The 16390-nt window shown below is 39.4% G+C and overlaps 1 protein-coding gene across 1 annotated transcript in view; it reads left to right on the forward strand.

Annotated features, from left to right (window-relative positions):
* Positions 1-4689: 4689 nt before the first annotated feature.
* Positions 4690-16390, forward strand: part of LOC126292261 (serine/threonine-protein phosphatase PP1-beta catalytic subunit) — an 83766-nt gene continuing 72065 nt past the window's right edge. Inside the window, exons 1-3 of the mRNA XM_049986161.1 lie at positions 4690-4964; positions 5214-5345; positions 5678-5908. Of these exons, the coding sequence (XP_049842118.1) occupies positions 4700-4964; positions 5214-5345; positions 5678-5908 (628 nt within the window). The 5' untranslated portion in view covers positions 4690-4699. The remainder of the gene's footprint in view (positions 4965-5213; positions 5346-5677; positions 5909-16390) is intronic.

Genomic DNA, 16390 nt, shown 5'->3' on the forward strand with positions numbered 1-16390 from the left:
AAGATCCTTCCCAACCCTCCTCAAGTGCTGTACCGTTGCCCAACCAACTTCCACAACACGCTAGTCCATTCCTGTGCCACCCGAAATCACAATCCCTTGCCACATGGACCACATCCCTGTTGAAGACCCAGGTGCAAGACCTACCCAATTCACCCACCCACCACTTCCTGTTCCAGTCCTTTCACAGGGTTATCCTCCCCTATCAGAGGCTGGGCCACCTGTTGAAGCTGCCATGTCATATGCCAGCTCTGCTGCAATTGTTGCCCAGCTTTTTACATTTTTATGACTAGCAACCAGCTGTTCACAAGAATGAAAGGCCACAGCCAACTGTGGCCATGAGCAAAGTAGATCACCCTGTGGCACAACATGTAGCTGAACATAACATTGATTTCAATGGCTGCTTCATTACCCAAACCATGTCGGTCCACCCTTCCTCCACCAGCCTTTCCGAAATGTACAGATGGTAGTTATCCTTACAACACATTCTCTTCTCCCAAAGCCATCCTGGCCTCAACCTACAGTAATTTACTCTCCCCACACTTTCCAACTACTCTGTACTATCCCCTCTCCCTTATTCTCACCCCATAACCCTCTTTGTGTGCCATCCTATGCCGAAGCACCTACCTGTCTTTTCCATTCCCCACTTCTCTCCTTTTGTGCTCCTCTCTCCCCATAGCCTCCCGACGCAGTGTCTGTTGGCAGTCTAATCCCTGCACACTCTGCCAGACAGTGCTCTTCTCTCCCGCCCACTCGTACCCTGCTATCCGTTCTCCTTCCTTGCCTCCCCCCTGATTGCCCCCTCTGTTCTACGTGACAGTTGCATTCTGGTCTGAGATGCCGGAGATGGTGGTCATGTGTGCATGAGGTGTGCTTCCTCTGTGAACGAATGTAAGTGTGTTTCCTTTTATGAAGCAGGCTTTGGCCAAACTAGTGGTGTCTTTTCATTGTGCCTGTCTGGAAGTCAATGAGTCATCTTTATGGTGAGTAGCAATCTATATTTTCCTTATATTGTTTATTTTACAGCCTGGTGTTTCCACTGTTTGATTTCACCTTAAATCAGGATACGAACAAAACTGCTCTAAAAACAAGAAAAGTCATAAGGCTCAAGGCATTTGTCTGTACGCTGTTTTTTTTTAATTGCTTTTTTTTTTTTTTTTTTTTTTTTTTTTTTTTTTTTTTTTTTTTTTTTTTGGTCCGGATGGTGCCACAAGATACACTGTTCACCTATTTATCCATACTTATTACTACACACCACAGTGTCACTATCGTAGCAAAAGGCCGTTATTAGAACACAACAACATTGGATTTTGATCTAATGTGAATATAGCAACCACGACCATACAGCCAAAAGGAAACTCACCTGGCTTCACAGCAGCTTGCCCAGTGAATTAGGTGGAATTTTTTTGTCCATGACTGTGACAATACCCGACACCCCATCTTCAGATGTTTATTTTTGCGCCGTACTTTAAATTGGCATTTTTGTTCCTTCCAGTACATACTAATAACTCATAACCCAAAATAAAAATTTTCAAGAGGAAAAGGAGTTTGCATGGAAACCCACTGTGTCCTCGGTTTGACACACATTTGTTGTTGCTTGTTCAAATTGAAAATTAATGACTTAATTTTGTCTTTCCGCAGTTGCCCTGTAAGCTGTTGTTGAGCAGTGTATTTTGTAGAAAAGTTCTTTCACAACAGGTAATGATTCACTACACAACAAACAGCTTTATTGTTGTGCATCGTGGAGTAATTCTCAGTCCATTTCTCCTGGAATTGACAACATTAAGCTTCTAATTTCCTCTTATTAACGCCAGACATTTTGTGAGTAAACTTGACACTGCATGAAATTAAGATACAACTAGCACGGAACTTTACGTGCGAACTGACAACCTAGAACTAGTTTGTTCAGTGGGACCTGCTGCCATTGTTGAAGTCAGCACATTTCGCGGGCACTCTGTAATTTTCTTGGCATGGTTGCCTACTACAAGCATTTGTGCTCTATCAATGTGTAGCATAGATGTAGGACGTAAATAATGTATGCATTTTACTGCTATGCTGCAGCAGCATCCGCAGAGGGCAGCTCTTGCCTGTGTGGCATCTCTTGCCTAGTAAACACCAGCTGTCCGCCACGGTCTGGAGCATATCACCAGGCTGCATTTTTGTCTGGTCAATTCTTTAAGCAAGACATTCACTGATCTGCATCATGAGCTGCAAACCTGTGCCGAGCCTAGCCCAGTGTCAGCAGGAATACCTGAAAATGCGTCCCGGTTGGAGTACAGTGTGAGTGCCTTATCCTCTCCCACGAATATCGTCTGCGTTGTGGATTGAAATCGACCACGGGCTGGATCTGGCCCGTGGGTCTCCAGTTGCCTACCCATGATCTAGCTGGGGTAAAACTCTTTATTCTTATGTCAAGCTGGAGGAGACACATTTTCATGATCTCATACAGTGGGTGCAACCTGATGTTGACTCAAAGCATCTTGTACCTGGTACAGCAGTGGAAGCCATGCCTGAAGACGATATAGACGGCTAACAGGCATTGAGCTGATGCACTGTGCTGGTGGCAACACAGTGTCCCTGGAATCAGGCTCGGCTGCAGTTAGCAGAACGTGTGACGACTTGACAAAGATCAGCAATGCTCACAGGACAGCCCTGCGGTGTCCAGCCTCAGACTACATTGAGTTTGGCTGTAGCTGTCTGAGACCCAATACACAGGTCTGCTGAATTCTGTAGCCAAACTCTCTGCTGATGGGTGGCAGGGGTGGGGACACAGAGCCTCCTATTCATAGCATCCTTGATGCCGCATTGTTTAGCTGCTTGAAGGAGCGATGCTGCGTCTCTGACAAGTTACAGGAGACTTGTCACACATCTCCCATGTAACCGGCTGTACACACTGTGTGAGAGAGAAAGAGAGAGAGAGAGAGGGAGGGAGGGGGATATAGATAGGTAGATATAGTGGTATCACAAATAACTGCAATGGTAACTGTGGTTATGTTGCAAGTATCAGTGCAGCTGAAAACTTTTAACTGGCTGCTCTGTAGAGATTATTTTCAAATAAGTAATTATTTTGATACAACAGTTTTCGTGTGCAGATTTTATTTCTCATTCAGTGTATACTGGAATTAATAATGACGAGCTGAGTGTCTTGTTTCTTGCAGAGGCAGGGCTTTTTGTGATTAGCTGTTTCCCCAATAGAATTGTTACCTGAGTATCTCTTTCTGACAACATCTGATTTGCGGTATGAAGATACTACTACCATCATTCACAAAAAAATCACTGTAATGGTTTCTGGTCCCCTCTTCGTCCTGTATCTCTAAATAATACAGCTACGGAAATCATAAACTATATCAGTGATGAGGGAACTCATGTTAGATTTACTTACACTTTTTGCTCTCTCCATGTCTAAACGTATACTTATCGTTGTAAGAACTCCCCTGCATAGCACGATTATCTCTTATTTTTGGTCTTCTTCACCAGTTCCACCCCAAATGCAAGTTTTAATGTATTTCTCTCAAATGACCTGCAAATGTCTGACACTGCTCCACAGAGTATTAGTGGAGATGCAAAAAATTTGAATTACATAACATAGGTGAGCTTGTGAAATATCCTACAAAAAAACATCCAGTGTCAAGATTCACTGCAATACATTTTGATGATGCAATAGGTAGTTTATAGTGTGTTGTAAGTGGGTTCTATATTCATGAAACACACCCTTATTGACAACGAAAGAAGTGTAGCGATCTTCCTCTTTCGAAGCACGAATAAATAAATTTCAGTTACAAAAGATATAGTTTCGTGGGATATAGTTCCGTCGCAGTAGAATTACTTCCCTTCGTGAACGTATGAAAATCTGCATCTATATCTGTATGACAGGGGGTGCTTCCTATTGTACCATGTAGGTTTCTTCCCGTATGGAGCACAGGGAGAATGCCCACTGGAACATCTCTGTGTGCATTGTAATTAATCTGATGTTTTCATCATCCCTACTGGAGTGATACACAGAGGACTACAGTCTTTTTGCAGATTCCTAAAGTATTCTGACTCCTGCTTCTTGCAATTCTGTACGAAGGCTCTTGGGGGATAGTTGGAGTTCTTTTTCAACCGCCTGCCCCATGTTTTTCAGTATTTTCATGAGACTCGTCAGGCAGCATACTTGTCACCACTGGTACTGCAGTTCTTTGAATGTCTTCAATATTACTAGAGATCGGCCTCTGTTTCTCTTTTATAAATAATATTTATTAATCTTTCAATGAGTTTGTACAATGATATACACAAGTCGCTTTCTGAAGGGGTGTATACAATATGGCACATAATGGAAATAAAAGCATTTGGACGTAAATACGAGTGTCTTACATGCGAATAATTTCATCGAAAACCTTACACTTATCATGTAATCTAATCTCTTAAACAAACATTTAGCACTGGCATCACTTCGCTCGCTACATTCGTTATCGGCCTTCTTCTTAATGCTTCTTCCCAGGTTCACTGTTTTTCGAGAAAACTACATGTTTGCTCAGTACTACAGCTGTAGTACTTGGATGTTTTTAATCGGAACATATACCTTATCGAACTCTTAACTTGCAAAAGCGAAACCTGAGCAAAACACAGAATTCTCAACAATGGAACTCATCAAGTCGACTGTGAATGTACAGCCGCGAAGTCGCCTTTATACTAGATGTGATGTAAAACACCAAAGATACAAATGTCCACGCCAGGTTCATCTGAAACGAAGCAATCCTATTGGCTCTACCTACATAGTAATGCTATTGGTTGGTCTCATTTCGAGCCGAGCTGCCCCCAACGGCAAGTGCCTTTCTATCAAACTACGCTAGCCAGTTACCTTGAGACATATCTTTTGAAGAACTTTGATACGAATCTTTTACGTGCACTTGGAGCTGCAGCGAGCAGTACCAAAATGGCTGACATCGATTTAAACGTAGACAGCCTTATACAAAGGCTTCTTGAAGGTAACGTTTATTACTACATGCAAATCTTCCATCGGATGTAGATCCTGTGTAATAGATGTTGTCTCCGAGTTATGCATTTGCCGGAAATTGTACTGTTTGGGTGAAATGGGCGTATCTGTCAAATGTCAAAATCTTTAGAATTTTATCGCAGGCAAAGTAGTTTTGCTTAATAGCGGGTGCGGGAACCCTTTACAGATGCCTGTAAGCAGTATTCCACTGTTTTAACTCAATGTACGTTTTGTTTTGCAGTAAGAGGATGTCGTCCAGGAAAGTCCGTGCAGATGTCCGAAGCAGAAGTTCGCGGACTGTGCTTGAAATCAAGAGAAATCTTCCTTCAGCAGCCAATTTTGTTGGAGCTAGAGGCTCCCCTCAAAATTTGTGGTAATTTACGATCTATCGTGATTGGATCAGTCGTTGAAATTATATGCGGTGCACAGTGCGTCGTAGTTTTTGAAATTAAAAATCTGTTAAAATAAAACTATACTAAAAAAGAAAAAGTTTCCATACAGATGCGAACAAGGGAAACTTTTTGTGCCAGACCTTTGCTTGTGTTGGAATTAAGTGAAACCATCGATATTTATGCTCTTCTGTATTTTAGGATTCAGGGCTAGTAGATTTTATTGACAATACCTAATAACGTATTTATGCATCAGATTTGATACTCCCAAACCGGGAAGTTCAGAAAGTTCAGCTCCTTTCCGTTTATGCTTCAGGTGACATCCACGGGCAGTATACAGATCTCCTGCGGCTTTTTGAGTATGGCGGTTTCCCACCAGAGGCAAACTACTTATTTCTGGGTGATTATGTAGATCGTGGCAAACAGAGTTTAGAGACTATATGTCTTCTGCTTGCATACAAAATAAAATATCCAGAAAATTTTTTCCTTCTGCGTGGCAATCACGAATGTGCCAGTATTAACAGGATATATGGTTTCTATGATGAATGTAAGTATTTTATAAATTTCTTGCTAGACATAGAATTAGATGCTATCATATGTAGCTTTTTTCATTTTGCAGGATGTAGTAATTACTTACATCGTTGCATTGGTATTTTCTTTTAAACTTGGCTTCTATCTCTAAGTAGGTGTATTGAATTGCTAGCATGGAATTGAAGTTGTATGTAATATATAGTTTTTTTTTTTTTTAGTATGGTTTCTGCTATTTTTGACCTGACAATTAATAATCTAGACAAGCTGAAGTTGCCTGTGTGATACTTCTCTCAATGAATGCCTGTAATTTGAGAGTGGTTTGATTTTTAGATGATTAAATAACTTGATGAACTATTCTGTAGTTGCCACTTTAGCTCTAAGTCATATAAGGTGCTTTACCTGTTGATCATTGTATTTTTGACAGGAGTGAAACCCTCTTAATATTCGATAGTGGCCTACAGAGAGCTGTTGATGAACATTGTTGTATTAAGCAAATTAAATTTTAGTATGTAGTTGGATCAAAATGAGCACATCTTTGAAATTGTTCAGAAATCTATCTGTGAATCACACTTGAGTGGAAGGCAGTTTTTTCACAAGGCTAGTTGTAAAAGTTTCATGTAGAAGTGATAAGGATTAGCCTACAATTCAACCATCTTTCTTTGGCCAGTAATGCTATTAACCATGTAACTATTCACCAGCATCAAATACTCACTTTGATTACTATGACAATTGTGTGTTTTAATTATCAAAGTATTTAGATTTCTTTAGCAATGTGTTTTTTTTTGTGTGTGTGTGTAAGGAGATTAGTAATAATGTCTTCAGACCTTGTACAAAGTTAAAAATGCTAGACCATTATGGAAAAATTGAGGTTTTCGGTGGGGCTGCAAACATAACTATAGGTAGTGCAGTGTATCCAACTAGGCACCAAACTAAAGTTCAGTCTGTCATCATAACTTTCATTTAAATAAAGAATAGCTTATTATTCATTCATTCTTTCATTTATTGTTATTTAGATCCCAAGGAAAACTGCAAATGCAGAAAATGAAATAAATACTACACAAACAATGCAAGCAGTTCTTGATGTACAAAGTATAGATATTGGTTGCATCCAATTTGGCATGACACTTTGCCAACGTCTCTTTACTGCGTGCAAGTGCAACTCTTGTAGGTCCCCCAGGTACAACTTTTTCAGGATATGTCCTCTCGACATATCATGTAACTAAAGTCTCTAAATATACTTACAGATAATGTAGGTAGAAGTTTTATCATCACAAGCAATTCCCACTTTAAAAGTCCCATTTAAGTATGAAGGTTTGATATGTGCAGTTGAAGGAAACGTTTTTGCAAGAGGAAAAAAAGTATTTGCTTCATACATAGGAATCACAATTTCTGTAAATCTGTGTAATTAAGAGGCATGTTCAAAAAATATGTGTACTGTGACTGTTTTTATTTTTTTGTACTGGTATAGGGGCTTCCCTGATGAATGAGCTTTGCAGGAACACAGTAGTATGTAAACTGATGTAGTCTTCTAGTTGCAAGAAAGATGTCATTGAATTCCCGCCAAGTCAGAACCAAGTGCTGTGATCTGCTTCATACTTGCTGAAAGAATAATAGCCACTGAAATGCATTTGCAAATCAAATGAACGTATTATGAACAGAAAGAATGTCTTTAAGCAATGTAGGAAGTTTAGTGGAGGCAGAACAAATCTTCGTACGAAGAGAGGAGTAGCCTAGTGACATCCCATGTTGGCTGATGAATAGAAGAAAATGTTCTTGAAGACTGTTTATTGATAGTGAAAGAAATTTCTCTGATATTTTCAGTTCCCCAGAACTTTGAGGCACTCATAGAATTGTTGGGATACTTAAACTGTGTACAAGATGGGTCTCAAAACAGCTGACAGGTCACCACAAAAAAAATTTGATCAGTACTACCTGCAAGTTTCTGGAGAAACTTGAACTGGAAGACGAGGATTTTTGAGTCAACTGAGGCATCCGATTCCACCTGTCAGCTTTGACCCGTGACATAAGGGTGTTGTGTTGTGTGATGTCACGATGGTGTGAAGTTTAGTTTATGAGTGTGTTGTGTTTGCAGATCTCATCTTGTTGCGGTTGGTGGTGTCCTCTGTTGGTGTGTGTGTGTGTGTGTGTGTGTGTGTCAAGAGAAGTGTCAGATTCCAGTGTGACATTGTAGCTGTGTTTTTTTGGTATTGTGTGCTGCTGTTAACCTATATAGGTCAAGGGAAGTACCTGATAACAATTTTTGTTGGTTTAGGCGGTGGTTTTTGGTATCGATAGCTGTGGTGTGATTATAATTTTTGGAGTAGTTAGTTTCTTAATTTGTGGGATCGACAATCGCGGTTGAGCTATGTAGGTGGAGGGAAGTGACCAGTTCCTGTCGATATTGTAAGTGTAGCGGAAATTGTGTTTTTATGTTTTCGTTTTGTGTGGTGGGATCATGGTGTACGCCTGTGTGTTTATACTTAGTTTGTCCCCACTCAAAGACCCCCAATTTCCTGCACTGGTTCCATTACTTTGATTATATTTTTGGAGAGACATGTGTTTGTTGGTTTTGAATGTATTTTCGTGTTTGTTTGTCATTTATGTAATTACGTCATAGGTGCCATATTGGAGATGTTGAGAATGGTCATTTCCGCCATATTGGTGACGTCATGGGTGAAATCAGATGGGTGGAATCGAACACTTCTGTAATCCTGGATTTTTTGGGTTCTATTGTGAGAGCGGCATCATACCAATTCTGTGACTGTCAAAAAATTCAAAACCACAATTTGGGTGAATTTCTACCTTAGGGGGAGACGATCAATGCACAGTAATATTGTGAGGCCCTAAAAGAACACAGGAGGAGCATTCAAAACAAAATAGGGGGATGCTGATGTGTTTGTTGCACGACAACAGCCATCCTCTTACAGCCTTAGCCACAGAGTGCTCTTGAACTCATTTGATTGCGATGTTTTGAACCACCACACTTATTCCCCTGACTTGATGCCTTCAGATTAACATCTTTGCACCTCCCTGATGGCACAGATCGGTGACAGTAAGTTTTGAACTGACGAGTGGGTGCAGCAAGAGGTTCTGAAAGGGGGGGAAGGAGCTCACGGGTGAGTTCTCTGAGAATAGCATAAAGAGGCTGATAAAGATGGTGATTGTGTGTAAAAGTTCAACAAGTGTATCAATTACATCCTGTAATTCTTTCGAATATGCTTTTCCTAAAAAATATAAAAATCTAGTTCACGTACTTTGTGAACATACCTTCTACATTTAATAAATTTCAGACTGTGTCTTCAGCATTACATATTCTGAGGTAGCATAGTTCCATAAATTTCCCTCCCTTGCATTTCCCCTCGCGTAAATAGTAAGGATGGGCAAGAAATCTGGTATCGCAATGACTGAGAAGTCACAGATATCACAATAACTTTACAGAATCTGACTGTAATTTCAGTCACAACTAGATGCCACAAGCAGCATTTAACATTCATGCTGTGTGCCATCTGTTTGCCAATTTTTTTATTTCTTCCTGTGAACATTGTCATGATGGCTGTGATATCATTGACAAGTCACAAGTAAAAGTTGCAAATAGCAACTGAGAAGGTAACATTTAAAATTCATTGCCATGTGCCATCAATTCACTGAAATTCATACTTCTTTCTGACAACCTTTTGCCTTACGCTATGGACATATAACCGACTTACCTATGGTCAAATAAATGAACCAAGAAGCTAATATGGTGTGAGAAAAATTTTATAGTTTTGCTCTACCTAGACGGAGGACTGATATGTGTGGCTGGAGTGTGATATTGGACACCATCTCTACCTGCCTTCCCGTCAAAGCCTGTGGTCGAGGTAAAGTTGATAAATCGGTTGAGAGTTATTGAAGCCAATGAATGTGAATGCCAAATAAAGGTTGTGCTAATAGATAGACCCTGTAGTATAGCCTGATGTTTGCATTTATGCCACAGTTAAACCCACTTAACATGCCTTTCACTGTAAAAACTAAAACTGCAAGATAATTACAGAAAATATATGTATACTAGGTAATGGACAAGGCTCTGAGTATTTTGATATTATATGCATGTATTGTACATAAACTGCTAAAAATGCAATCAGTGGTCCACTATGTAACTTTTACCAAATGCTTAACAACAATGTATTCACAAGACAGATAGCATTTTTAAATGCTACAATACACACATAGTCTAAACTTTTGTGTGTATTGTCAAGTACAGCATTTATCACCAGTGTCATCTATTAACTGGAAGATTAGTACTTTCCTCTGTTTTCACTTGTACATCATCAACCTTAAAACGCACAAGCTTCCATCCTAGCTGGATCATGGGCTACGCTACAGGTTAGTCTGGCATCATAACCCAGAAGAGATGGGCAAACTGAAACATGTAACGTTTCAATACGCTGTTTCGAAACAGTGAAACAGTTTGTGTTTTGTAATCTAATAAACCTACACACTTTATCGTCTTGATTGTCTACTGTATAAGTATGTCCATATAAACACAAATGAGGTGCGAGAGCACTAATCATATCGCAAAAAGTATGAAACTATCACTTAGGCGTCTTGGCAGTTTCGCATTTCCTGCAGCAAATGTGCTGCTTTCGTGTCAGACTTTTCAGTTGGTTGAGGACAGCCTTAGCTGAAGATAGAAGAACCACCACGAACAGAACTGGAGATGGGAGCAAACTGCAGAAACAACGGATATGCTGCTGGGATTCCCACATTCCGTTAGTATGGGTAATATACCCATCCTGCTAATTTCCATGCACACAAAGGGAATCATTTTCGATAATAGGCACAGTGACTATACACTCACAAATAATTCGAATAAATAACAAAATATAACAGTAAAAAATTTTGGCTTGCAAGGTGTTTTGAACGGTTACTATAAATTCACCGTGCTTCCCAGCCCTTCCCGTCCACCATTACACTATCAGTGATATGTCAAACAGATTGCTTGGAATTATACCTACATAAAATTTATGTATGTGTCTAATAACTGTCACTCTACGCCTTTATGTATTCAAAATGTTGTAGGCTTACTTGTGTTTCTTAATATGATTACTGTACATGAACAGAGAAGCGTACGTTATAAAAAAGTGTAATTTAACTGAATGATTTTCACATATTTATTATTTTGAATGTGAATAATATGTGTTGTTTTATTGTTTGGTTAGTGTTTATAAGGCAGATATTACACCATTTCAGAATAGGACTGTTGGCTAGAAGCGAAGCTTTATTTTCGGATATCTTAAGCTTCATGCTGTTGCTTGCCAAAAGATTTAGACACTTTTGAAAGTGTTTCATGAAGTGGTATGTTGTGTTTCAGTACCTGTGCCGAGCCTGAATCTCTTCCCACACAGAGCGGAATGAAACATCACTGTTTCGATACAATTAGTCCATTTTAAGCACAGGTGGACTGAAACAGCCTTATTTTGAAACAACAATACAGTTTCTGTGTCTGGCTCAAGATTGAATCGGGTCCGGTTATCCGAGACAGGGGCGGAATGAAACAGCACTGTTTCGAAACAGTGAACCACAGCCGTTCCGAAACACTGAAACAGTTCCACGTATTGATACACTGTATCGAAACATAGAAACACTGGCCAAGTCTACAACCCAGATTTGAGGGAGGGAGGGGGGGGCAGAGGACAGAGATGATCCAGTAGGACGCTCTATAAAGTCTTTATCGATAACTATTTAGCAGAAAATAACTATACCTAGAACAAGGGGAGAATGGAATTTCTGTTATTCAGTTGCTCTAACATTTTTCACTTTATCACCCCTTTCATATTACATATTGGCTTAAATGACAGCACTGTTCCAGTATTCATTTTGCACTCTGTATTTAACCAGTTATGGCTCTTTTAAGTTGAGAGTTCAAGAATTATCTTCAATCTTCACAATTATCTGCCTTAGATATGAATGGGTATGATGAGTAGCTGGTAATTGAACTGGGTACTGCATATGGAAAATTACGAAGATTATTAAACTTTTTTGACGTTACTAAATACTAGTACAGTAATTCAGTGTACAACTTCCAATATTTATGGTTATGGCAGTTATTGAGTAGGGAGGTTTGACACTTGGTAATAAACGACCTCTCTCAAACTTAGTTTCTAACTTTCCTTTTGATGATGACGACTGTCTTTAGATGCTGTCGCAACTTCTACATTTCTACTGTCAGTGCTATTTTGAATTATTGCTGTATCATGTGGTTAAAAATTTGGTTCATATACCTGTGGGCGAAAAAAAAAATTGTAGTCTGTATTCTAAATGTGAACTTTTACAGTACTGTGTGTCAATTTGTTATGAGCCTCAACATCATGTTATTAATGATTGTAAACCTGGTCCATTAATACAAAATTAAAGCCAAAGGAAGAACAAATATAAAATCTACTTACTACTGACTGTTTTGTTGAGGTGATGTTTTTTCCTGTGGACAAGTATAAATTTTTTCTACTGTGATTATCACAGAAATAGCTTTGATAGAGTGCAGAGGAATACAAACTGTGAATTCATTAATTATGATTTTAAATTGTGATAAATCGGAATGTAGAAACACTATTGCTGAGAAGTATTTGCAGAAATCACTGACATCTGGAGGTCAGTTTAGTCCATCCCTTGTATGTACCTGGATGTAACTTACTCACTTTTATTCATTTAATAATAGGTTTGTTGCTTGCTTACAAGTGTTATGGGGGGCTACATCTAGTATTAAATTTTAAAATCAGGAGTATTTCATGACAAATTATTTTAGGAACAACGTATAGTGTCTTTTGTATGGTGGTGTTGGTCATTCTGTGTATAACAAGTTAAAATTAGGAATTGGCATAATGTCTAGCCAGTGCTTACCTTCAGGAGGTTAAATTCCTAATACTGCCGAAAGAAACACTTAATGTAAATGTTTTATTCCTAGGTTGGGGGAATATTAAATAATAATACTCTGTCTTCAGTCCCAACATTTTATATTCTACTTACTGTCCATTTTAGAGGCTTGTATAAAAGTAATGGGGATCACATCCATGAAAGTAGTGTTGTAGCTCTGAAATACATTGGATAGTAATTAATAAACAAAAATATTATGACTGAAGACAGAATATTATTAATACAGGGTGGTCCATTGATAGTGACCGGGCCAAATATCTCACGAAAAAAGCATCAAACGAAAAAACTACAAAGAATGAAACTTGTCTAGCTTGAAGGGGGAAACCAGATGGCGCTATGGTTGGCCCGCTAAATAGCACTGCCATAGGTCATACGGTTATCAACTGCATTTTTTAAAAATAGGAACCCTAATTTATTTTTAATTACATTTTCGTGTAGTACGTAAAGATATATGAATGTTTTAGTTGGACCACTTTTTTCGCTTTGTGATAGACGGCGCTGTAATAGTCACAAACATGTAAGTATGTGGTATCACGTAACATTCTGCCAGTGCAGGCGGTATTTGATTTGTGATACATTACCCGTGTTAAAATGGACCGTTTACCAATTGTGGAAAAGGTCAATATCATGTTGATGTATGGCTATTGTTATCAGAATGACCAATGGGCGTGTGCTATGTATGCTGCTCGATATCCTGGACATCATCAAAGTGTCCAGACCGTTCACCAGATAGTTAAGTTATTTAAGGGAACAGGAAGAGGAAGTGTTCAACCACATGTGAAACATCAACCACTACCTGCAACAAATGATGTCCAAGTAGGTGTTTTAGCTGTTGTCACGGCTAATCCGCACATCAGAAGCAGACAAAATGTACGACAATCGGGACTCTCAAAAACGTCGGTGTTGAGGATGCTACATCAACATCGATTGCACCCGTACCGTATTCCTATGCACCAGGAATTGCAGGGCAATGACTTTGAACACCGTGTACAGTTCTTCCACTGGGCACGAGAGAAATTATAGGATGATGACAGATTTTTTGCACGCATTCTATTTTGTGACAAAGCGTCATTCACCAACATCGGTAACGTAAAGCGGTATAATATGCACTATTGGGCAACAGAAAATCCACGATGGCTGCGACAAGTGGAACATCAGCGACCTTGTCAGGTTAATGTGTGGTGCGGCATTATGGGAGGAAGGATAATTGGCCACCATTTTATTGATGGCAATCTAAATCGTTTCCTACGTAATGTTCTACCGATATTACTACAAGATGTTTCACTGCATGACAGAATGGCAATGTACTTCCAACACGAGGATGTCCGGCACGTAGCTTGTGTGCGGTTGAAGCAGTGTTGAATATCATATTTCATGACAGGTGGATTGGTCTTCGAAGCATCATTGCCCCCATGCAATCACCGGATCTGACGTCCCCGGGTTTCTTTCTGCGGGGAAAGTTTAAGGACATTTGATATCATGATCCACTGACAACATGCATCAGGGCATTGTCAATGCATGTGTGAACATTACAGAAGGCAACCTACTTGCTGTTTGAGAGGGATGTTGTTACATATTTTGTCAAATGCATTAAGGTTGATGGACATTATTTTGAGCATTAATGCATTAATATGGTATTTACAGGTAATCACGCTGTAACAGCATGCATTCTCAGAAATAAGTTCACAGAAGTGCACATATCACATTGGAACAACCAAAATAAAATGTTCAAACGTACCTACGTTCTGTATTTTAATTTAATAACCTACCCGTTACCAACTTTTCGTCTAAAATTGTGAGGCATAGGTTTGTGTCTATTACAGTGCTATCTATCACAGAGGGAAAGAAGTGGTCCAACTAAAACATTCATATTTCTTTACGTACTACACGAGCATGTAATAATAAACGCAGTTGATATCCGTTTGACCTAAGGCAGCGCCATCTAGCGGGCCAACCATAGCGCCGTCTGGTTTCCCCCTTCAAGGTAGACAAGTTTCGTTCTTTGTAGTTTCTCATTGTGTGTAGTTATTTCGTGAGATATTTGGCCGGTCACAATCAATGGACCGCCCTGTATATGCCTCACATAGAAGTCACTGATTGCCAGAGACTTGGATGTAAACTTGATCAAAATACCCTGTATCACCTCAAAAGTGATCCCTCTCAACTGCAGCAACAGGACTGGTCACAAGTGACTTGTGTGTTCCAACTTAGGACATTTGCCAAGTGTGTAGGGCCCAAACAAGCAGGGCTGACAGGGGATGCTGAACATATATGAAGAACAGCTGCAGTAATAGTCAGGTTTGGCTGACCCACGGGAGAGCATTGTTCAAATTCAGCTACAGTATACATAGCTATCATCGGTGCATATGAAGTCATGTAGACTAATAGGCTTGTAAATGTACACAACCTTAGCATTTACATGGCTGCATTAAGCAATTTTGTGAAGGCTCTTGAAGTATACTTCAGTTCCCCATGTGTTGCTTCCACAGGGACCACAAAGACAAGTGTAGACTAATTAGAATTTGCACAGAGGCATGTTTAAACAGTCATTCTTCCCTTCTCTGTACAAAAATGAAATGGGAAGGAACAGTAATATGTGGTTCAGCGACAAGTACCTTCTGCCATGCACTTCAGTACTTTGCAGTGGGTAAGCAGATGTACATTTGGATTTCACATGTGTTAATGAACTGTTGTTGCACAGTGGGTGATGCTGTGCTAATGGTAGTTTACATCAAGTGACATAAAAGTTGCAATCCAGTTTTTTTATGTGAATATAATGTGAGAGCTGTAATAAGATGAAAACTTAGAGAATAATTCAAAGGAACATGATTTTAGCATTACAAAAAGTATACATTTGACTGAGAACTTCATTGACAGGAGGCAAGGACAATAAATGAACACAGTAGAACAGTAGACTTCTCAAGTCGTTGACATTTTGAAGACACACACACACACACACACACACACACACACACACACACACACACACTCTCTCTCTCTCTCTCTCTCTCTCTCTCTCTCTCTCTCTCTCTCTCTCTCTCTCTCTCCTACAATTGTCGTGTAGCATATCTGTTGCAACATTTACACCTTCAGCTGTCAGGATCTGAAGACAATAACTGATGGGGAGAGGTGTCACTAAATTAAACCTTGGGTTTGTCATCATACCAAGACTGTCGCTGGAGATAACTGGAAAACACATCTCGTGGTTGTCATTGTGATGTAGACAACAAAATTATTGTGTAGCAATGGTTGACAATAATTGAAATGAGTGTGACCATAATGCACATGTTGAACTATTCATTAAGAGTGTATATATGAGGTCTGTTCAGAAAGTTCTGGAACATTTACAATTTTGCACCAATGGTGTGTTGGTACGAAATGTGGTTGGCATCCTTGCACATGCCTATGTTTAATGTGTAACTGCTTGAAGTTTCATTGTTGTATGTCTGTTATTATTCAGTGTTGTATTGAGTACAACATTGTGTCGCACAATTTGTGAATTTCGAGGTGGCAGAGTTAGAGGAGCAATGTGTCTGCATTAAATTTTGTGCTAAACTCAAGAAAACCTTTACAGACACACACAAATTGG

The sequence above is a fragment of the Schistocerca gregaria genome, chromosome 9 (genome assembly GCF_023897955.1).
Source record: "Schistocerca gregaria isolate iqSchGreg1 chromosome 9, iqSchGreg1.2, whole genome shotgun sequence".
Lineage (NCBI taxonomy): Eukaryota > Metazoa > Arthropoda > Insecta > Orthoptera > Acrididae > Schistocerca > Schistocerca gregaria.